General features: G+C 41.3%; 1 protein-coding gene across 1 annotated transcript; it reads right to left on the bottom strand.

Annotated features, from left to right (window-relative positions):
• LOC115356509 (aggrecan core protein-like) lies at nt 1–13349 on the bottom strand. Its single transcript, XM_030047710.1, has 18 exons — nt 13268–13349; nt 13004–13095; nt 12308–12599; nt 11609–11783; nt 10596–10723; nt 10142–10435; nt 9597–9908; nt 9261–9435; nt 9022–9149; nt 7784–8077; nt 7578–7676; nt 5902–7473; nt 5635–5748; nt 3470–3628; nt 3259–3341; nt 1230–1374; nt 480–662; nt 1–292 (listed from the first exon to the last, which is right to left on the bottom strand). Exons 1-18 carry the CDS (start codon nt 13290–13292, stop codon nt 219–221), a joined length of 4344 nt encoding a protein of 1447 aa, XP_029903570.1. The 5' UTR covers nt 13293–13349; the 3' UTR covers nt 1–218.
• Nucleotides 13350–20577: the final 7228 nt, after the last annotated feature.

Below are 20577 nucleotides of genomic sequence, written 5' to 3' on the forward strand. Positions count from 1 at the left end.
TACACATGGTGAATGTAAACTCCCAACAATAAAATTATTATACATAATTAAAGGCCATGGGATGGGGGACGGTGAAGAAAACAAATAAACAAACGAACAAAAAAACACATTACCGTGATGCAGTACATCTTTTAATCCTTCAATCCTCTTCACTAAAAAAGGAAAATTGATTTGTGTGCTGTAAATGTTCTTTTAAAATAACTAAGTTTGCCTTTCCCTTAGTGAAGCTCGCTGCCGGCTGGTTCTGCTTGACTCCTGGTACTCCTCCGCTGTATTCTTTCGTTGGGTTTCACTACAACCAGGGCAAGACATATGTTTGAATTCATGAATACTTCACAGGGCACAATCAAACAAATTATAATGCTGCCAACAGAAGCGTTACAGATGTTAAACAAGTTAAACAAACAAATCATGAAAGTGTCGCTTGTCTAATAACTACAAGCTGGATAAAAGAGTAGCTATATGGAGTTTATACTTACAAGGAGTACATTCCACTTGGGGCTTCTCCCACTGTCCATCTGCTTTACAGCGTACCACTGGCGGGTGGCGCTGTCTAAAACCAGAGTTACACTGATATCGAACGATGGAGTTGACCGGGTACTGCTCCCTCCTATGACCGTACATGCTAGCATTGTCCACCTCCGGCGGGGTGCCGCATGACACTGTGGACAGAGTTGGGATGGAATTATTTTAAAGAACAAACTGTCTCTATTTGCTTAAAAAAGTGTACAATATCCACATCCATTATCCAAACTAGTAGTGAACTGATGTTGCAGTATTAAAGGCCATGGATTCCAGCAGTGCCAAATGTTAAAAGTAAAACCCAGGAGACCTCCACTTTGTCTCCATGTCTTGCAGTGAATATTTGAAATGATGTTCAGATTACAGACAAGCGGGTGTAGCAGCCAGGGTCACATATGTACCATCAGCCCAACAGTAATCAGCTCCCACCATAGTAAAAATGGCTTCTCAGACCAGGCGAACTGACAATTGCAATAATTGTAGCCTAACTTCTAAATTGGAACTAGGAAATAACATTGTCAGTCATCCTCGTCCCAGCTGGTGAAAAATTTAATACAGGTCTACAGAGAGCAGCTCTAGCCATGGTAACACTGCCTGTTGGTATTAACCTTCTTATAACCTGACCTCACAAACCAGATGATAAAATGAACTATTTATTAATGGGGGAAAAAGTCCCAGAATCCAACTTTTAGCCTGAGCCTGTGTACCTGGGCCTTTCTTGCAGGTGAAGGGTAGGTGGTAGTTGCAGGGCACGTCGTTCCACTGGCCGTTTTCATGCCAGATCATCACCACACAGTCTTCTCCAGAGTTGAAGTAATTATCTGGCTGGTTGGGCCTCCAGTTCACAAATTGCTGAGGAGGAAAGAGGAGCAATGTTAAATTACTTTTTGGTCTACCGCAAAAAATCTCTCCAACATCCCTGACAGCTGAACACAATACACCAGTTCTCAGATCTCTACAATCTACAATGACCTCAAGAAATCACATTTTTATCTTAGTTTGGTATGTCAAACGACACTAAATACTATGGTACCCGTGAGCCTCATCCAACGCTACGGCGGTGAAGACAGCAGCTAAGGCCACAAAATAATTTCAAATATATTCAGTATAATATAATATTGTATTCCAGATCAGTGGCTGCAGTCAGGAACAAAACATTTCATCATAGTTGCTGAAATAATCGAAAAATGTGTGTATAAAGTTGACAAAAAGCATCGTAGCTCCTCGTCACCAGTGCAGGCAACAGAATTTGAGGTTCGATGACTGACTGTGTCTTCAAGCAATAATTTGTGGGTCTCATAGCTGACTTACCTCCTGAAGTTTTTAAATACACAGTCTTGTACTTTTGACTTTTTTCAGTGAACATGAATTACAAACCAATTTCCCCTTGGGGATCAGTAAAGTATTTTTGATTCTGATTCTGAATTATCTCATTGTAGACACTATTTGTTTGTACTGATGATTCAAATGGTAAGAGTTTCATGCCCATCCAAGTGTTAGAGATGCTCACACAGGCTGCCACATAATACTGCATTTGGGAAAATTAATGTTCCTTTTTTCCCTCTGGAACCTTGATCACCTAATATACCCCCACCCACTTTGAAACTCTATATTAAAATATATTAAGGCATTGTAGAAGTAATTCTGAGCTTAAAAATATCCACACTGTAGAGGGTAGCAAATGTAAGTAAAACTCATGGTGTGTTTTTCAAATCTTCACAGACCTTACCGTACTAATGTTTGGAAAACCAGATTGTAAGTTTTTAAATCTGCACAGCCCTTACAGTACTAATGTTTAGAAGGCTAGATTGCATTTTTTAAAATCTACACAGCCCTTACAGTACTAATGTTTAGAAGGCTAGATTGTATTTTTAAATCTGCATGGACATCACATCAACAAGCCTTGAAGGGCTGGATTATCTTTTTTTAAGGTGCCCATACAGGACAGTAGCGTGCTTGGAAAAGCTGGATTATCTTTTTTTAAGGTGCCCATACAGGACAATAGCCTGCTTGGAAAAACTGGACTATCTTTTTTTAAGGTACATGGACTGGGCAGTAGCATGCCCGAAAAGTCTAGACTTTGCTCTTTTAGTGAGCATGAGCAGGGCCGTAGCAAGGTTTAAGAAGGCCTGACTATATATTTAAATGCATAGACATCCACCTGCACTGATCACAAAATGTCATGGATTGATGTTGGCGGGTTATTCTTGACTTCAGTTCAAAGCTTGAGTGTGCCCAATTAGCCCTCTTCTTATCTAGAAAAGTGGCAACAAAGAATCGGCTGGCATCCAAAATCTACAAGCCCAAAAGTAAATATGGCCCAATTAGGAGCTTTTATCTCACCGACTAGCCGTACACAAGCTCTTTGTGTGAACTAAGAAAATAGTAGGGGGGGGGGGCACCCAGGGATGGGAGAAGATATAAACAGGTGCACGAATTGAGAGGGTCAGTCGTTTTCCTTTGTGATCGACTCGCTGTTTGTTTCCATTTGAGATCTCGAATGAAAATAAACCTGCCTGCTTAAGATTCTGCCTGGACTTGATTTTTGTTGGAAGTCTACAAGATTTTATTTGGGTTTTTGGTACCAAGTTTAAGAAGTTTTCTGCAGTCAATCTGGCCTGATTTGGACCGAAGTTTTCCACATCAGTATGCTGCATTATAATCTACTGTACAATACTACACAACAATATCCTGTACTATCCTAACTTGATAAACCAGTGTGATCGTCTCACTCACCAATGGAATACCATCTGTCCAGCGGAAGTCATTCTCTACTGTCTTGTCATTCAGCCCAATCCACTGGTAGTCCTGTGCATTTGCTGAGAGAAGAAAAATGTGAAAGGGCTTACTCTTTCATTCTCTCTTGCTCATTCTCCAGAAACACAGATAGACACACACACCACCACCACCACCACCACCACCACAATGCCCAGGCCCTGTCACTCACAGTTGACAAAGTTTTGCTCCTCTGGGGTGATGATGCTGACCAGATGAGCATTCAGGGCCCTGCAGCGCTGCTCTGCATCCAGCCAGGTCTCTCTCTCAGTGAAGTGCAGGTAACAGTTGCCTTGAAACTTAGTCCAACCTTCCTCACACTGCTGCTCATCTGCAGCCGCGACAGCAAGCAGGGAACATTTTCAGAGACGGCATCACATTACAGCAAGATCCCACATGATTAAAAACCAAAAGCATAGTTTTATCAATGACCTAGATATGCATACATATTTTAAACAGGGAATACATTCACAATGACACTCCAATAGAACTCATAACTCAGCTATGATTCTGAAAGAGCCTTTTTCATCCACAACTACAGATGGGTTGGATGACCAAAGCACAGTATCTATTTAATGAGAAGCCTCTCTGCAGTCTTCTCATTCTTTCCGCTACCTCTGGGGTGCTTGTGTAGCAGCTGATACAGTGCTTGATATTGTTCATAACCCATGTAGTGTTTGTGTCTGATCGAGGTACATGTTTTTACCTTTGCATACTCTGTAGTGTACCTGTCCTGCGACTCAGGGAGGAAAACATTTTCCTGCTGCAATGTACTCAGGCTGACATCCAGCACAAACCTGAAGATGGATTTCCATTCTAAACTACAAAAAATCCCCTAGGACAAAATGGAAAATAATACATACTACTTCGTCTTAGTTGGGAGGGTCCTCCCCAAAAGGAATGTGGTGTTTTTAAACAGAACATGGTGAATAGTCAACCTTGTGAATTTCCACTTCTTTCCTTCCACTGCATCATTCAAAGGCTTCATTCATTCTCTTACCCCGCCTAAATTACTTAGCCTAACTTTTTTTCTTTTACAAACGGCTGTCCTAGCACAGAGGAGAGTTCACCCGCAAATATTTTGACAGAGCCACAGCAAATGATGATGCTATCTGCTCATGAAAGTAAGCATCTCTTTCAGTTGTTTTTGAAAGGCTGTTGTTAGTATTGATTAGCTGAAGCCGATCTCATACCGATCTCACAGCGTCCCCCTCCATAGCTGGGTAGGCATAAGCATTTGTAAGAGTCCGCACTTTCCACACAGGTGGCTCCATTGGTACAAGGGTTGGAATGGCACACATCTACCTCTGCAAAAAAGGGGTGGGGTGAGACTGTTGTCTCAGTGGGGTTGGGGGGGGCAGCGAGGCGAAGTGGTGGACCTGTGACAGCACACCACAGGATTGATGGAATTAGTGATCAGAGCTGCTGCAACCTTTGATCCAGATTACACTTACTGCATCAATCTATGAGCAAACTAAAATTATCATTCATGTTCTTTTATTTTACTTACTTAGTGTTAATCTTATTATTTGAGGGCTGGGTTTATCTCTTACCAAAAAGAATATTCCTTTTATCTTGGCAGTCTTAAAATAGGTAATACAATACAAACTTGGCAGTCTGTATTGTTTGCAGTAAGTTTACATTTGAATCAGTGGCTAGTTGCAGCAGAAGATCAGTGTTCAAATTCCACAAGGCAGAGAGCACCCATATGATGCCACAAAGCATATATGTGCCCTGGTGTTAGCATGCATACAGCAGAATGATCGCGGCGTACTAGCACAGCAGACCAAAAACAACATAGGCTGAAGAAAGTTGTGATGAATACAGATGACATAAAGATCATAATGATCAACATGAGTGCAAGGCAATATGCGCACATATGTATTTGACAAACACCTTAACATTTGATCTGACACACAAAATCAAAGCAACCCATAGCCGGATGCAGACAGAATGAAAGAGACAACACAACACATAAAAAATATGGTACAACACGTCAGGACAGGACACAAGAGAGACAAAACATAATTAGTGTTAGTAAGTCTCATAATGCCTTTTCATAAACCAGACCAATAGTGAAGTACCAGTTAACTAAACATCTGAGAATATAATTTCTAATAACAGGCTTAAGAATCCAGACCAACAACACAAAACATGCAAGCTGCTCAACAATGAAGAAAAATACAGAGCAATATATCTGTTAGACTGAGAGTTGTTCATACAGTACTGAATTCAGTGTCTATCACAGAAGGAGATGAGAAGAGTAAAAAAAAAATCACTAGTTATTATTAGCAGGATCATAGCACCCTGTAAACTTTCCACAGTCTTGGGACTCACCATACTGGCATGCCTCTCCTGTTAGTCCAGGGGGGCAATGACACACAGCAACCCCATCCTCTACAGTGCATGAACCAGCACCACATGGGTTGGGCTCACATGGGTCAGAGGCACCTGGACATGGAAATAAGTGATAAACAAGAGAAACATGAATGCCTTATCGCATATTGGTTACAATGACGGTGGTAAGGTCGTAAAATGAGGCAAACACATTGTACTACTTTACCACTGATAACAGAAAATACATGAATGAATAGAGTAATTTACCTTCCACTGAACGAGGTCCTTCGATGATGCCTGGTGTCTGCAGAGAGATAGTAGGCACTGTTGTGGCAGCCGCAGCAAGTCCTGCTGGCATCAGCGCAGGGCCGAAGGTCCCATAGTTGTCATCAGTGGTCCCCATCAGTTCAGTCCCAGTCAGTGCCTCCTCTGGCCCTGCTGTGCTCACTGTCTGTTCCCACTCACTGGACGGAGAGGACAGCACCACAAAAGAGAGATCTCCAGAGGCAGTACCCGATGAGACACCGCTGGCTGTGGGGGAGTATGCATCTGCACTACCAGAGAAAAAGTCAATGCTGGTGCTTCCGTCTCCACTGTACTCTATTTGGCTCCGTCCAAGCTCCATAGAGACAGTGGTTGTTGTTGATACTTCTGTCATAAAATCCCCAGTCAAGAATGTAACGCTTCCTTCTTCTCCACTGGCAGAAGACTCAGATCCCGAGATTCCCGATCCAGACCCAGATGGGAATCCTAAGGTTTCATATCCAGAAAAATGTCCACCACTTCCCTGTCCAGAGCCATATAATAAAAACCCAGAGGCCTCCTGTTCTCCAGAGGATGATGGTGTAAGGTCAATGAACCCTGACCCCACAAAGGTCACACCTGAGAAAAACCCTGAGGTACTCCCTGAGGCTGAGCCACTGAGATCACCACTGGGAAGCCCTGATCCTGAAAAGTCTCCAGAGCCACTGAACTCCAGAAGGCCTCCCCCAAGCTCATGTTCTTTGTGGGTGCGTGAGGTGGACATGTCAATCAGTTCACCATCTATCAGGAGGATCTGAGCATCCCCACTGCCAGACCCCTCCCCTGAGAGCCCACTAGCACTTCCTGAAGGGTATACTCCGGAGAGGAAATCATTGAACCCAGAAAACTCCTGACTAGGGCTGGAACCAGACCACATGCCAGAGAACTGTCCACCTGACCCGGAGCTGCTGGAGCCACTCCCTTCAGCACTGAAGCCAGACCCACTCTCAGATCCTGACAGGTCCCCACTACCACTGAACATCCCAGAGCCAGTCTCAGAGGGGAAGATGAGTATCCCTGTGCTTCCCTCTCCGGCCTCTTGGAGTTCTCCAGAAACTGAGGCCCCTCCAGACATAACAATGCCACTGCCTGAGAAAATGACTGTGAAACCAGATCCTTCTCCACTGAATCCTGATCCAGAGATGTCCCCACTGCTAAGACCCGAGGCTCCACTGGCCAGCTCAGCACTCCCACTGCCAGATAAGTCTCTAGAGACAGACAGGTCTCCAGAGCCAGAGAGATCCCCAGAACCAGATGGGTAACCAGAGAAAGACAGGCCCCCAGAACTTGATAGGTCCCCAGAACCAGACAGATCCCCAGAGACAGACAGGTCTCCAGAACCTGATAGGTCCCCAGAACCAGACAGATCCCCAGAGATAGACAGGTCTCCAGAACCTGATAGATCCCCAGAAGCTGATAGATCTCCAGAATGATCACCAGAGGTGCTACTGACCCCAGACCCAGAATGAAAGTCTGCTGAGCCTGAACCAGAGCCTGAGGACTCCACAGAGATGGGAGTGGCGATGGAGGGAAAAGCTGGAATGATACAGTGGGAAAAAAACATTATAAAGTTATAATACCTATTCATGTTCTTGGTGCATATAATTATGAACTTCTATCATGAGAAGAATATAGCTTACCAGGCCTCAACAAATCGGTTATTGATGTTAGGTTAAACAGAGCCTCCTGGACTTCTGTGATATTCAATCCAGTTTCATTGGCAATGAGTAGAATATCCGCTGTAGGAGTTAAATGATGAGAGAAAGTGACGAATGAATCACATAAATTAGTGAAAATGATAAGAATTCAGTATGAGCACAGTAAATAATAGCACACAAGAACTTACCTTTGAAACAGTAGGCATCATATCTAGCATAAAGGTCAGGGTACCCTGTCTGGTTGGAGTGTGTATATATAGTGTATACTCCTGGCTTGCCGGCTCCACATTGTGCACGGGGGTTGTTGATTGGATAGCGGACACTTCGATCCATGAGCCAGCCAGCACGGCATTTGTCAAAGCCCAGTTTCCAGGCAGCATACAGCTCTCCCGTGGAAGCCAGGGTAGCATTCTGCTCCTGACAGCCGGACAGAGCCTCGTCATAGGTGAAACCTTCACTGGAACCCAGATGGAAAACTTCACCTAAGGAGCAGATGGAGAAGAGAGGTGAAAAAATGAGAAAAGAGAAAAAATGTAAGAGCATCACCCATTTCATTACATTTCTCCATAAACCGACTGAAATCTAAACACTTCATCAGTGCACAAAATTCCCTTTATTTCTTCTGAAAACTAATTAAAACCATTTATTATTGATGTTGTTATTGTTGTTGTTGTCACTGATTGAAGACTGTATCAGACTATATCACAGTCTGCACCAGCAGACAAAAAATTTTAATACAAAATGTAAAAATAATTGATGTGTTTTTAAATATCAGAAAGGAAAAAAATGTATGTTTGAAAAGTCAGAAAAAGTAAGAAAAAAAGGTTTTAAAAGCTATCACAATTTTTAAAAACTATTAATAAAAATACAAAAACAAAATAGAAAAAAGAAAAACAATGTTACACTAATTTCACAGTACATAATATGAATACAGTGAGGCTATAGTCCAGCTTAAACCTCTATATGAGGCCTATATGATTTATCTTGCTTGAACAACACACTTCTGGGTCAGGAAATACCATTCAATCTTCATTTGCAAAGAAAAAATGGGAGAAAAAACTGTCATGGAATGGTCAGAAAATTAGCAATGATATGAGTTTAATGAAAAGTTGATAGGCTTAAACATTGTGTAATCACGTTTGACATTAGACTGAATGCACTGAATGCTTTTTATAGGCTATGTAACTTTAAGTATTTTTAGTGAAACCTTACAAAATACTCTAGCTTGTCATGAAATAATTTCAAAACAATATTCTGTGCCAAATTTCGAATGTCTTTGGTAAGTGGCAGCATAATACGAGAGACCAGCTCTCTGTACACTATTCTAACAGCTATGTGGACAAAAGGGAGTTATTATTACGTCTATTAAATCTATTACGTAGGAGCAGTGTGCAGTGAGCAGTGTACTAAATAGTGTTTTTCTCACCTCTGAGACTATCAGTGTAGCAGTACACATCATACTGCTCATCTGCTGGCCTCAAGCCGTAGGACCTGACTCCAGGTCGATCTTCCAAGTCGCCAGCACATTTATCTCGTGGGGAAACAATGGGATACCTGAAAATGGGTAAACAACATTAGTTATTTAAGACTATTTATAGGTATCTGCATTTGCACAGGGAAGGTATCTCTTCACCTGATATCTATAGAGTAGGATATCAGATTTACCTGACAGTCTGGTCCAGTAGCCAGCCTGCATCACATTGGTGATAGCCAGCCTCAAATGCAGCCTGCAGCTGCTCTGGGGTGGCAATGGAGGCGCCGATACTCTGGCAGGCCAGCTGGGCATCAATGAAGGTGAACGCATATCGACCAGAGCCTGAGCGGTAATGGAACACCACTCCTACAAGCAGAGACAACAATGGTTCTCTCATTTCTGTTGTTAAAGCCACTTCCTCTCATCAAGAGTCGCAGGATTTTCTTGGTAATTTTACAATATATGTAGGAAATTGATTCTGGATGTCTGCAAATGTCATAACATGCAAAAGAATTTGCATCACTGACCAGTTGGAGGTATCGCGATGCTTCTGCTGGGCTCTCTGCCTATATCTGGCTGGGCGGTGACTGCCTTTATCTCCTCCCTGATCACCTCTGTAAAGCTGGGGGGCTGGGGCAGCGGCAGCTCAGAGGGGCTCTCTGTGTAAGTGAAGTCCACACCGGTGGGCCGCTGAGTGAACAATTCTCCAACCGCCTCGCTCTCTGTAGTCGTCCTCCTAAAGAAGATGTCTGGACTCCTTGTCACTGTGGCAACACTCAGCACGCCACTTCCAGCCTCTGTAAAGGAGTCTATGCCTGAGCCCTCCTCATCAAGGGAGTCTGAATATAACAAAGTAGATAGATTAGTATTAGTAAATACAAATTCCAACCAAGGCACCATAACAATTTTTTTAACCACACTCCTACTTCCCATTCATTTTTTGAGGACAAAATCATTTATATTCTTCAAATATTGCTTGATGAATTTCAGGTAGCAAATAAAACAAATGGCATTTTGCAAACAATTGCTCTTTCATTATCTCAATCTTTGGTCTAAATGGCTGCAAGCCTACCCGTGTAGCAGAAGGCGTCATAATGGGAATCAAGAAGTGGGTATCCTGTCTGGTTGGTGTGGAGGTACACAGTACGCACGCCAATCAGACCTCCTCCACACTGTGGCCTGCGAATATTTATGGGGTAGCGGACACTCTTATCTGCCAGCCAGCCTGCATTACAGACATCCATGCCACCCTGCCAGGCCAGGTAGAGCTGACCAGTGGTGGCCAACTGGGCTCCCTGCTTCGAGCACGCTTCCACAGCCTCAGCATATGTAAACTTAGCCGTAGAGCCAGTGTAGAAAACTTTGCCTGTATTAGATGAGGATGGTTCAAAAAGTAAAAAAACCTTTTTTAAGAATCAAATATATAGATTAATATACATAAGACAATCCTACAACAATGAACAGAGAATCCCAAATGAAGGGGCACTGCAGCGTTTGAAGGAGTATGAGGTTGTCACTTTAATTACCTGTCATCTTCTCAGCGAAGCAGTACACATCATAGGTCTCGTTGACGTCTCTCACTCCGTAAGTCCTGACTCCAGGGAATTCATCTTTGTCACCGTAGCAGTTCTCACGAGGATCTTGGATTGGGTACCTTGGATTTATTGAAAAGATGCTTATCTTAGATGCAGCTTAAAGGAAAATCCAACTGCAGACATTCTTACACTGTTAGATATCTGTTTGTGATGTTCATTGTAATGCAGAAGTTTATTGTGAAGAAATGCTGCATTTTACTGTTTTGTTGTACCCATTTCCAGTAAAAATCACATTTAACTGTATGCCAGTGTTCTGCATCTTAATGACATTTTGTAACGTTTACTGCATTAAAGGAGTTACAGGTGGAAAGAGCAATAGCGACAGCAATAATAGAAGAGAGTATTTCCAGAAAAAAAAGAAAAAGAAAGAGAAAACGTGACAGCTACTGTAAAGATAACATATCTTCTGGCTGTGTTGCATTCTGGTCTATTGAGACTACCTTCAATTCAGAAATTTGCTTCTATGATGGATTTTTTTTCCCTGTATGATTATGCAGTGTAAGATGACAAGTCCAGAAAAAAGCCTTTGCTCTTTGATTGAGAGGGACTGACAGTAAAGCCTGATGTGGACTGTTGAAGTTTTAGATAGTTCAACATGTTTTTGGCTATCACACTCCATTGTAGTTGCTAGAAATATCTCATGATGTTATGTTGTCTACATTTGTCTAGTTACCATGAATAAGAAAGATACAAAACAAAACTATAAAGGAGGCCTAGAAATGCACTTGTTTTTAAACAGTGTTTTAGGGTGTATTTTTTCCTTTCATATCTTAAAGAGTCCACATTTGACATATGGCTGTATTATATACTACTCTATTTTTGTTATATATTTGTTTGTAAGCTGTCGTACTGTATCACTGGTGCATGACTTTTCATATTTAGCCCATAGGGGTGTGAAGCCAGAACCCTGTAAGTGATTGTGATATGGGCATTTACAAACTGACCTGACTGTCTGATCAGAGAGCCAGCCAGCATCACACTGGTGGAATCCATCATCGTACGCAGCTTGGAGCTGTTCAGGCGTAGCAATGACTGCGCTGTTCTGGATGCAGGCTGCCTTGGCCTTCTCAAAAGTTAAACTGTAGCGGGTAGTGATGGCCCGGTAGTGGAACACAACACCTATAAAAGACAAATAAGCACTTTAGGTTAAAGGAATACTTCAACCAAAAACTATAACTCAGTGTCGTGACTGAACTGTGACTCAGAGTACTGACTGCACTATACTGACTGCTGTATTTCCAGAGTGTGAAATTACTACCAATAGACTTTTTTGTCACAGCAGCCATTTTGACATGAAATAGCAGGGTAAACTAATTACATTAATTAAGGTTCCATTCCAGTTAGGTCTAAAGGAGCCAGGGTCCCCGTGATGTGCATGCTGGCTCACTGTAAAGACTCTGCTAAACTTAAATGGAACAGAACCTTAATTAATGTAATTAGTAACATCTGTGTTTACCCTGCTAAAAAACATAAAAACATCCTTTAGACATTGTGTATAAATCACAGGCATTTATTTTGCAGCCATCTATGAATATTCTATTATAGTGTCTGCAAGTCTTCACTGACTCACTCATTTTATTTGACACTAATGTGATACAAAATCTTTTGGTCCCAATGCAGCTGAAACCATCACACAGACATACCTTGGACCTGCACATGGACAATGTCGTGGCTGTCCTCGATGCCATGCTGAACCTCACACCGGTAGTATCCGGAGTCATTGGAGCGCAGCTCTGTTATCTTGATGCTAGCATCTGTGGGGGTCATAGGGTAGTCCACCATGTGGACCCTGTCCAGGTAGTTCTCGTCAATACGCACCCTTCCCTCCAAGGCCACTAGGACAGTTGTGACCTTTTCTTTTGTAACACGGCTCCATTTGATTCGATGAGAAAGGGGAGCAATAGTGGGTGCTCCTGGATCAGGAACCGTGTGGTCCTAGATGGGAGGCAACAGTGTCAATTTTATCTCCAGTTTAATTCTTACAGCCAAACATCATGACAGCTAAAAATAAAGAACATCACATTGGACTTTGGTGGCACATAATGTCACCACTGGACTCTATGGTTGCTGCTGGTACCATGCCATTTTTTTTTTTTTTTTTTTTTTTAGCAAGTGAGTGGGAGCAGATGCTATAACTTTATATTTTCTTTTTTGTCCTTTTTTGTTATTTTTCCTGCTTGCTAGCACATCTTTCAATTTTAATGTCTTTGTCCATAATCACTTTGTGACATCAGAATAATCAGAGTAAAATGAAGCATTCACCAGATCATAAGAACATACAGTATTGAACAGTATTGAATTTACAGTGGAAAACATACTGCCACAGCTGATAAACACACCTGGAAGTAGCATGGTAGTACCAATGTTCCTCCCAGTAGAGGGCGCTGCGGCTCCTCAAGGGGAATGCTCACACTCAGGACATCCTCAGGGTCTGTGAAGGAGGGAAATACATGACAAAATAAGGACAACAAAACTTGAATATCACTTAATCCCAGGAACCATGATCACTACACCTGAAAATATTTTAAAACTCTCGTGATATTACACATAATTCAACAATGCAGCCTAACTCATACTAAGGGTATTTTGAGATGCTCTCTTACCCAGAAAGGAATGCTCGTCATACATGTAATCAAATGATGCTGAGATGACATTCAGACACAGAGACAGCAATACAATCCACCGGTTCATGACCTGAAATTAAAAAAAGGGAGCAAAGCCGAAATCAAATTCAATGTAACTTCAAAACATATGGCTGTATCAAATATTGAATACTAATTCCATGTAGATGCAATTTACAACATTTAATTCTATTCTAAATCTCAGATCCAAGCTCTGAGATGTGCATCCAGTCTACTCATAGCAGCTCATTTCCTACTGACTCACAGCTACACATAGTGGAAGACATGAGCAATGAACTGCTATGAAAATATTCTTTTGAGATCAGATGCTACTGGAAGTCGGTACCTGAGAGTGAAATGACTGGAATGTAGCACCTATGTAACCATTTTCACTGCAGCAGATTCCACCTCAGACGGATTCATATTAAATAGTATGCAGGCCCTACTTGTTCCCATTTTAATCTTGACAAATCTGGTTACAATGAACACTTAAGAAAGTTTAAAAAAAAAACAAAAAAAAAACACATTTATTGAGTGGAATAAAGCAACCGGAAAAAATGACCAAACAAGTGTGTAATATTCATGTGTCCTGGTGTATGTTGACTCATCCTCTCACAACCGCCTCATATTTTCTCAGACGGAAAACAAAGAGCTCCAGTTATTTCAAAAGTGAATGTTTGCTGTTATTACAGTTAGACTTCTGAGCAACAGTTCCTGCTCCTCCCTCCGTTTAAAGTGGAGGCTTTGACTTTTACCAGATGAGTGTGTGTGTGTGTGTGTGTGTGTGTGTGTGTCTCAATTATTCAGAAGCATCATAAATGGGCTTAGTTAATCAGTTAATCTTTATAGGAGCAACCTGAATAACAGTGTTACAAATTTATCAGCAATATTCTCTGAGATTGCTGGACAAGTGCATGAGATGTTGAGTGTCACAGAATACAAAAATGTAAAGACATAAAAATTCTAAACCTGAGAACATTAATTTATTGTACAAAGCAAAAGCAAAAGCACGGAGCATTCCCAGGGCTGGATCATAGGACCACAGGGCCCTGGGTGCAAACTTTGTGTGGGCTTGTCTCCACACTGAATAAAATGATGAATACAAAAAGAAATGTACAAAAAACTAAACTAGACAGGCTCAATACACTTGTCAGTAAGTCAAAAATATCCAACAGAAAAAAATACAAATGAGGAGACTTTCTTTCTGTTCCACCTTCCTACAATGCATGGAAAAAATAACAACTAAAACATGTAATGTGTTAGACCTTTACTGACTCTTCTTAGCTAAAATTTTAAAAATCCTGCTCCTTACTATATTTTCTGTATGCATTCCTGCAAATCTCCAATCATATAAACATAAGATAACACAGCATGAAGAGTTTGGACCAAATGTAGAATAGCTGTCTTCGACAAACATGAGTAATTTAGACATCTATGTCTATGATGCAACAATTCTTATATTTATATTTTAATATTTTATTTTACTTTTGCATTTAGTGCCTGGCTTTCTATTAGATAGTAATAGCACACCTAGACAAGGCCCACATACTGATGGATTGTCCCAAACTGTAAAAATATTTAAGGCATGATGAAACAAATTGTGTCTGGGAACCCAATAACCAGATAATGAACAATCAGGGACCCTTGGAGGTCTGGGGCCCCAGGGCCCTGGCCCCATGCACCCAGTCAGTAATCCTGCATTCCACAAAGTGGCACAGAAATTCTGAGAAAACCTCTCAGGAGCGCAAGGAATCCATCTGGCCGGGTACGATGCCACTCTGGCACTCACTGCAGATTCTACATCTTCCTGCTAGCCACTTGCACCACTGGAAATATAATTCACTTTTTACAGCCCAAACAAATGGCTTACTTATTTGCAGGAATACACTTGGCTAAATTCATTTCTTTTCCTTGTAGACTGACTTATAACTTATAATGATGATGTCAATCTCTATGTGATTGATTCACTGAAGATTTAGATACTGCGCCTATGGTAGTGATAATATTTCTTGTGTGTCTCAGCAAAGGAATTCAGCAGTGGTGTAGTCTAGTTTATTCTAGTGGGTATACACGCAAACGCACATGCATGTGCGCGTATAAAATGCTGGTGTGTTACATGTTACATAACAGTGCTGCATCCATCTGCATCCATCCGTCCATAGGTACACACACACACACACACACACACACAGGCTCCCTTTCTGAAACGTTAACGTTAGCTCCAGCTGTAGTGTCCCCCGAAATATGGTCAAAAAGAGCCTACTTCGTAACACAGAGAAGGCGACTTTATTAACAGGAAAGTGAATGTTATGTCAAAAAAAAAACATACTGATACGTATCTTTGCGCATTTTTAAGTGGTTATACGGAAATTCGGGACCTTTTCTAGTGGGTATACGGCGTATACCTGCGTATCACGTAGACTATACCACTGGAATTCAGCATACAGAACTCAAAAGCAGAACAACCCACACTCCATGACAATACCCAGTCCTACATACACCTTAACTGTAGTGACCACTCACATCTTCTTAACCTCAAGGTGTGTCTTTCTGCTATAAAAGCCTGGATGTCTTCCAAAGTCCTGTTGCTTAATGTAGACAAGTCAGAGATGTTAGTTATTGGTCTTGTCAGACAGAGACATCTTCGTATGATATTAACAGTGATTTTCATTTTTGATTTCATTTTGGAGTCTCTACTGTATATCCAAGAGTTCCTCTGTCAGAAATCTTGGAGGGATTTTGCACCCTAGTCTCTCCATAGATTTACATATCAAAAATGCTACCAAAACTGCTGTCTGTCACCTCCATAACATTATCAGAATTTATCCAATGTAATCTATGGTTAACATGCAGAAACCCTTGTGCATGCATTTGTCACACCTCGCCCCTATTGCAATACTCTGTTATCTGGTCTGCCTGTATCTTGTATTAAAAGCCTATAGCTTCTCCAGGATGCCACTGCTACAATTCTGATCAAAACAAGAAAAGCTACACGGTCTCCCAGCTGTTCCTAGGGTCAATGAGAAGTCTGCTGGTTGCCATGCCTTTTATTATCATGCCCCCTTTCTCTGCTATGGTCTACCTGCACATATCAGGGGGGAAAATTCTGTTGGTATTTTCAAAGCCAAACTCCAGACCTACTGATTTTCCCCATCATTTGATCGGTCAACCATCACCCTGCCGCTCACCCCTGTCTGTCTCCATGTTACTAGATCTTTTCCATTGCTCTCTTTCTCCCCCAACACTGCCCTTATCTCCTCTCTCTGACCCTTTCTGAGTGTCCTATGTGAGTGTGAGTGAGTGATAGTGTCCACCCATTCCCAAGTGGGTCCCTCCTCTCTCTGGTCCTGGCTGGCGCTGCAGCTCAATGGCTCATAATCATCTGGGTGCTGCTGCCGTGTCGTCTGCCTGAGGCTGAGACCCTCTGCTACTCCTGCTGTCTATTTCTAATATCTGCTTTCTCTGATTATTTGTTGCTTATTAATTTGTAATAATTGTATTGTTCTGATCTTGTTTTGGTTTGATTAATCCGTTTTAACTATTTGACATTATTTGACTAGAGTTAATAATTTCATTTAAAATAATCAGAGCTAATATTTGGCCACTTGGCACACACTGCACTCCTGGCCAGCCTAAAAAGGGCTTCCCTCTCTCTGTGGTCTTTCCAAGATTTCTTCAATTGGCGTTTTGCATTTTGTGGCACTTTTTTCCTTTAAGGTTTCAGGTCAGAGGGTGTAATTTTATGGGCCTCATGCTATAAAAGTCCTTTGACACTGACTAATAATGATTAAGGGCTCTAAATAAGCTGGAAACATAAATAAGCTTGAACTTGAATCATCTACCTGATTCAACAACGAGGTGGAATGTTAAAGTCCAGAATACTGACATTTCTGGTAACATGTACTTCTCAATCCCACTCACTCTGAGCACCCCGCCTGTCCTAGTGAATGAGCTTGTGTACCACATTCTCTCGATGTCAGGGTATTCATTCAAGCAACCTGGTGTCTCAAAGAAACAACTTAGAAGCATTTATGAATGTGATAAAGGTAGATGGTATGTGGGCTGGTCACTTTTGAGTCCCATACATTCACATTCAGCACAAAGAAGGAGTATCAAACTGATGTGACAGCAGGTAAAGTCAGTCCTTTAAGGAAAAGAGAATGAGTTGATGCTTCCCTGAAAATAAAAATAAAATCTTTTGAAATGAGATGCTATTAGAAATCTATACCTATATAAATCTATACTTGAAACCACAGTAATGTAACTGCAGCATCGCTGAGCAAAACTAAAAAGCAGACTGAGCAGCAGAGGGCTGACAGAGGAGCGTTTTAAATTTCTACATGCCTCCAAATAAATACGTCAGAAGTGGTTCAGACCTGGAGGGAGTGGCTCTCTGGGCTAACACGGACTAAAATGTCATGTTTTGACCAAGTGACAGTTCATTAGAAGCTGGGTTATGTGTGAGCAGCGCTAGTGGCCGACTCCACACTGTGCTCATTCAACCGGTGTGGTAAGGTCTATTCCCATAGAGGCTGGGGCTCATAAGACCAGATCTGTTCCCCCTGAAGCTGGTATTATGGGGGCTCTGACGACATTAGGGCCTATGTAAACAGCCCGGTGTATTCCAGAGGAGGCCCTTTCCATCATGTTTCAACACTGCTCACATTCAGGCAGAAGAATTGGAAAGTGGAAGACATGAAGGGAGAGTCGCAGTCACAGGGCTTTGATCTACAGACCGAGCAAGAGCCTTAACATGTGACGTTCATTTTGATCATCGCATCATAGCAGTGGGTGCTTGATGCATTTTTTTTTATTTGATCTCTATATGAGGCACATCTCTCATGTAACTATCCAAGATTTAAAACATGAGCTCTGCAAATAATCCATAATCCAGAGATGTTGTGCACGAGACACACCCTCCCTGATGAAAAATCTCTAGCCTGTAATACTCACATAGGGACGTGTGTGTGTGTGGTGGTGATGGAGGTGGGGGGGGTGACATGCACTATGTTTATATAGTGTATTTAGTGTAATTCTACACATTTATTTCAGCAGTTAGATCAGCTCCGGGATGTTGTAAATTTGTTATTCATTTTTAGTCAGGACTTTCCAGATACAGTATGATACGGTGCTTTTGGTTGTCCAATATGAAAAAGTTAGAAGCACCCCCACCAATAAAAAGCTATCTTTTAATTTTATCTTTGTGAATGAACAGAAAGAATCAAGCACGTGGTGGAGGGCAAATTTCACCTAAAACTTTAGTTCACACAGTTTTTTGTTAGTGGCATATATTTTTATGAGAAACACACAGAATCATATATAAACATATATTTCTGAATATATTTTAAGAGGGGTAAAAACAACCAAAATTAGCTTTTGTCTAACTTTTAAAATGTTGGAGGGTGTTTGCCTCACTTATGATGATCAACCACATAACTTTGAATTTTGACTACAAAAGTCACCTGAAATATGATTAAGAGAGTGGAAGACTCTAATTTTGTCCTAATGAGAAGATTAGGCGAAGTTGGCTGAACTACTTTGGGGGAAAAAACAGCTAAGTTGCAGTGGACCTGCCAGCTGTAATGCTATTCATGACTTCCATATTTCTTAATAAAATATGCCCCAACAAACCTAGACGGCCAAAAACAGTCTTGACGGAGAGTGTATGACCTACCTGTTGCTGAAATACCTCCACACCTGTCGAAGAAAACGGGTCACACTCTTCCTCAGTGTTGCACTTTTGGGCTCCTGGAGGTGCAGCTCGTCAGGTGTGAGTTTAAAATCCCGGTGAAGCGGCGGAGGCGACAGGCTCTGGATGCTCGGCAGGATGGAGAGGACACACTCCCTTCAGCTGGGACCAACTTGAGCTGTCAAACTCCAGAGTGCAGGGGTGGAGGGACACACCGGCGTCAAGACACAAGTTTGTTTTGAAAGCACTTCTGCTCATTACTTTCAAATTAAAAGCATTGCTTGCACGAAGAGATGCTCTAGCAGTAGCCTAGGCTGAGGACTAAATCAATTAGTTGAGTAGAGCCACAACGGGTGGAGCCAGAGAGGTAACACACTGAGGTAACATGTTGTTATTGTGGAGGTGTTCACATGTTAAACTGCTTGGAATGCACACACACCATTCACCCTGATTGTGTTCATTTTTACTTTTTCTTCCATAAATTAAATCTAATAAACTAACAGCACACTTGTGTATTTTCAGCCTTCAGTTAATTTTCATATAGAGCGGCCAACCAGAATCTAAATCTGAGGGTTCTCTGTGTTAAGTTAGATATATTTGAACAAACAAAAACTAGAAAAACTAACACAATGAAAGTTCTTGTAATTTGATAATCAGCAGGTCAAGCTCTGGACAAAAAAAAGTACAAACCAGAGGTAATAAAAATCCACTTTAAGCTCCCCCAGTGATATTTTGTTTGCAGAAATAGATATTAAAATTAACTAAAAGAAGTGTGCCCACAAAGGTGATGCTTTTAGATGTATTTTTTACTCAAAATGTAGAATATCTCATGGACATCCATCCAACAATGCCTTTTGTTTGTTTGTTTGTTTGTTTGTTTTTTTCTCATAAGGATTTGGAGCTGTACACCAGATGGCTGATCCACTGAATGCAAAATGAGACAAAATGAAGGCTTGCTCTTTCTTTTATATATTGACACACTTCACTACTCATGAGTCAAGGTTAGAGATAGAAGAAAATCCCACATATCCCACAGGTACTGACCACAAGAAGGGTGATGTGAAAGGTTTTTCCCAGGTTGACGGGTCGTCTTTACAGTAAATTCAACATGGTGTGAACAGGACTTTAGCATAGAATAACATAGACCTCACAAATGTCTAGGGTGTTTTCTAATTATGATTTGACTTTGGGGTATTAGAGAGACAAAAAGACCCGTGAACAATGTAGGCTACTGTGAAAATATACCAAAATATATGAAAGACCTTATGTGCAGTGTGAAATAACTGCAAAAAATAATAAATATTCATTTTCTAACAAATGAAAGGAATATGTAAAAACAAAGAAAAGCCAAAGAAAAGGTATTTCGGCATCGAGTGAACAAAAATGAGGTGCCAAGTACAGTAGAACCAACTCAAATACATTCACAAAACACATTAACAAGCCTGAAGGATGTGTACTGTCTGATTACAGGACATTTTAACTCATAGCAGTGGTGCTGCATTTCCAGAAAAGCATCTCCAGTACCTGAGTCACATTACATATTTGATGCACTACCCATCCTTCTGAATATTTGTTAATTATTTTTAAAAAATGTCTTTTACAC

This window comes from Myripristis murdjan, chromosome 3 (assembly GCF_902150065.1).
Source record: "Myripristis murdjan chromosome 3, fMyrMur1.1, whole genome shotgun sequence".
In the NCBI taxonomy this organism is placed as follows: domain Eukaryota; kingdom Metazoa; phylum Chordata; class Actinopteri; order Holocentriformes; family Holocentridae; genus Myripristis; species Myripristis murdjan.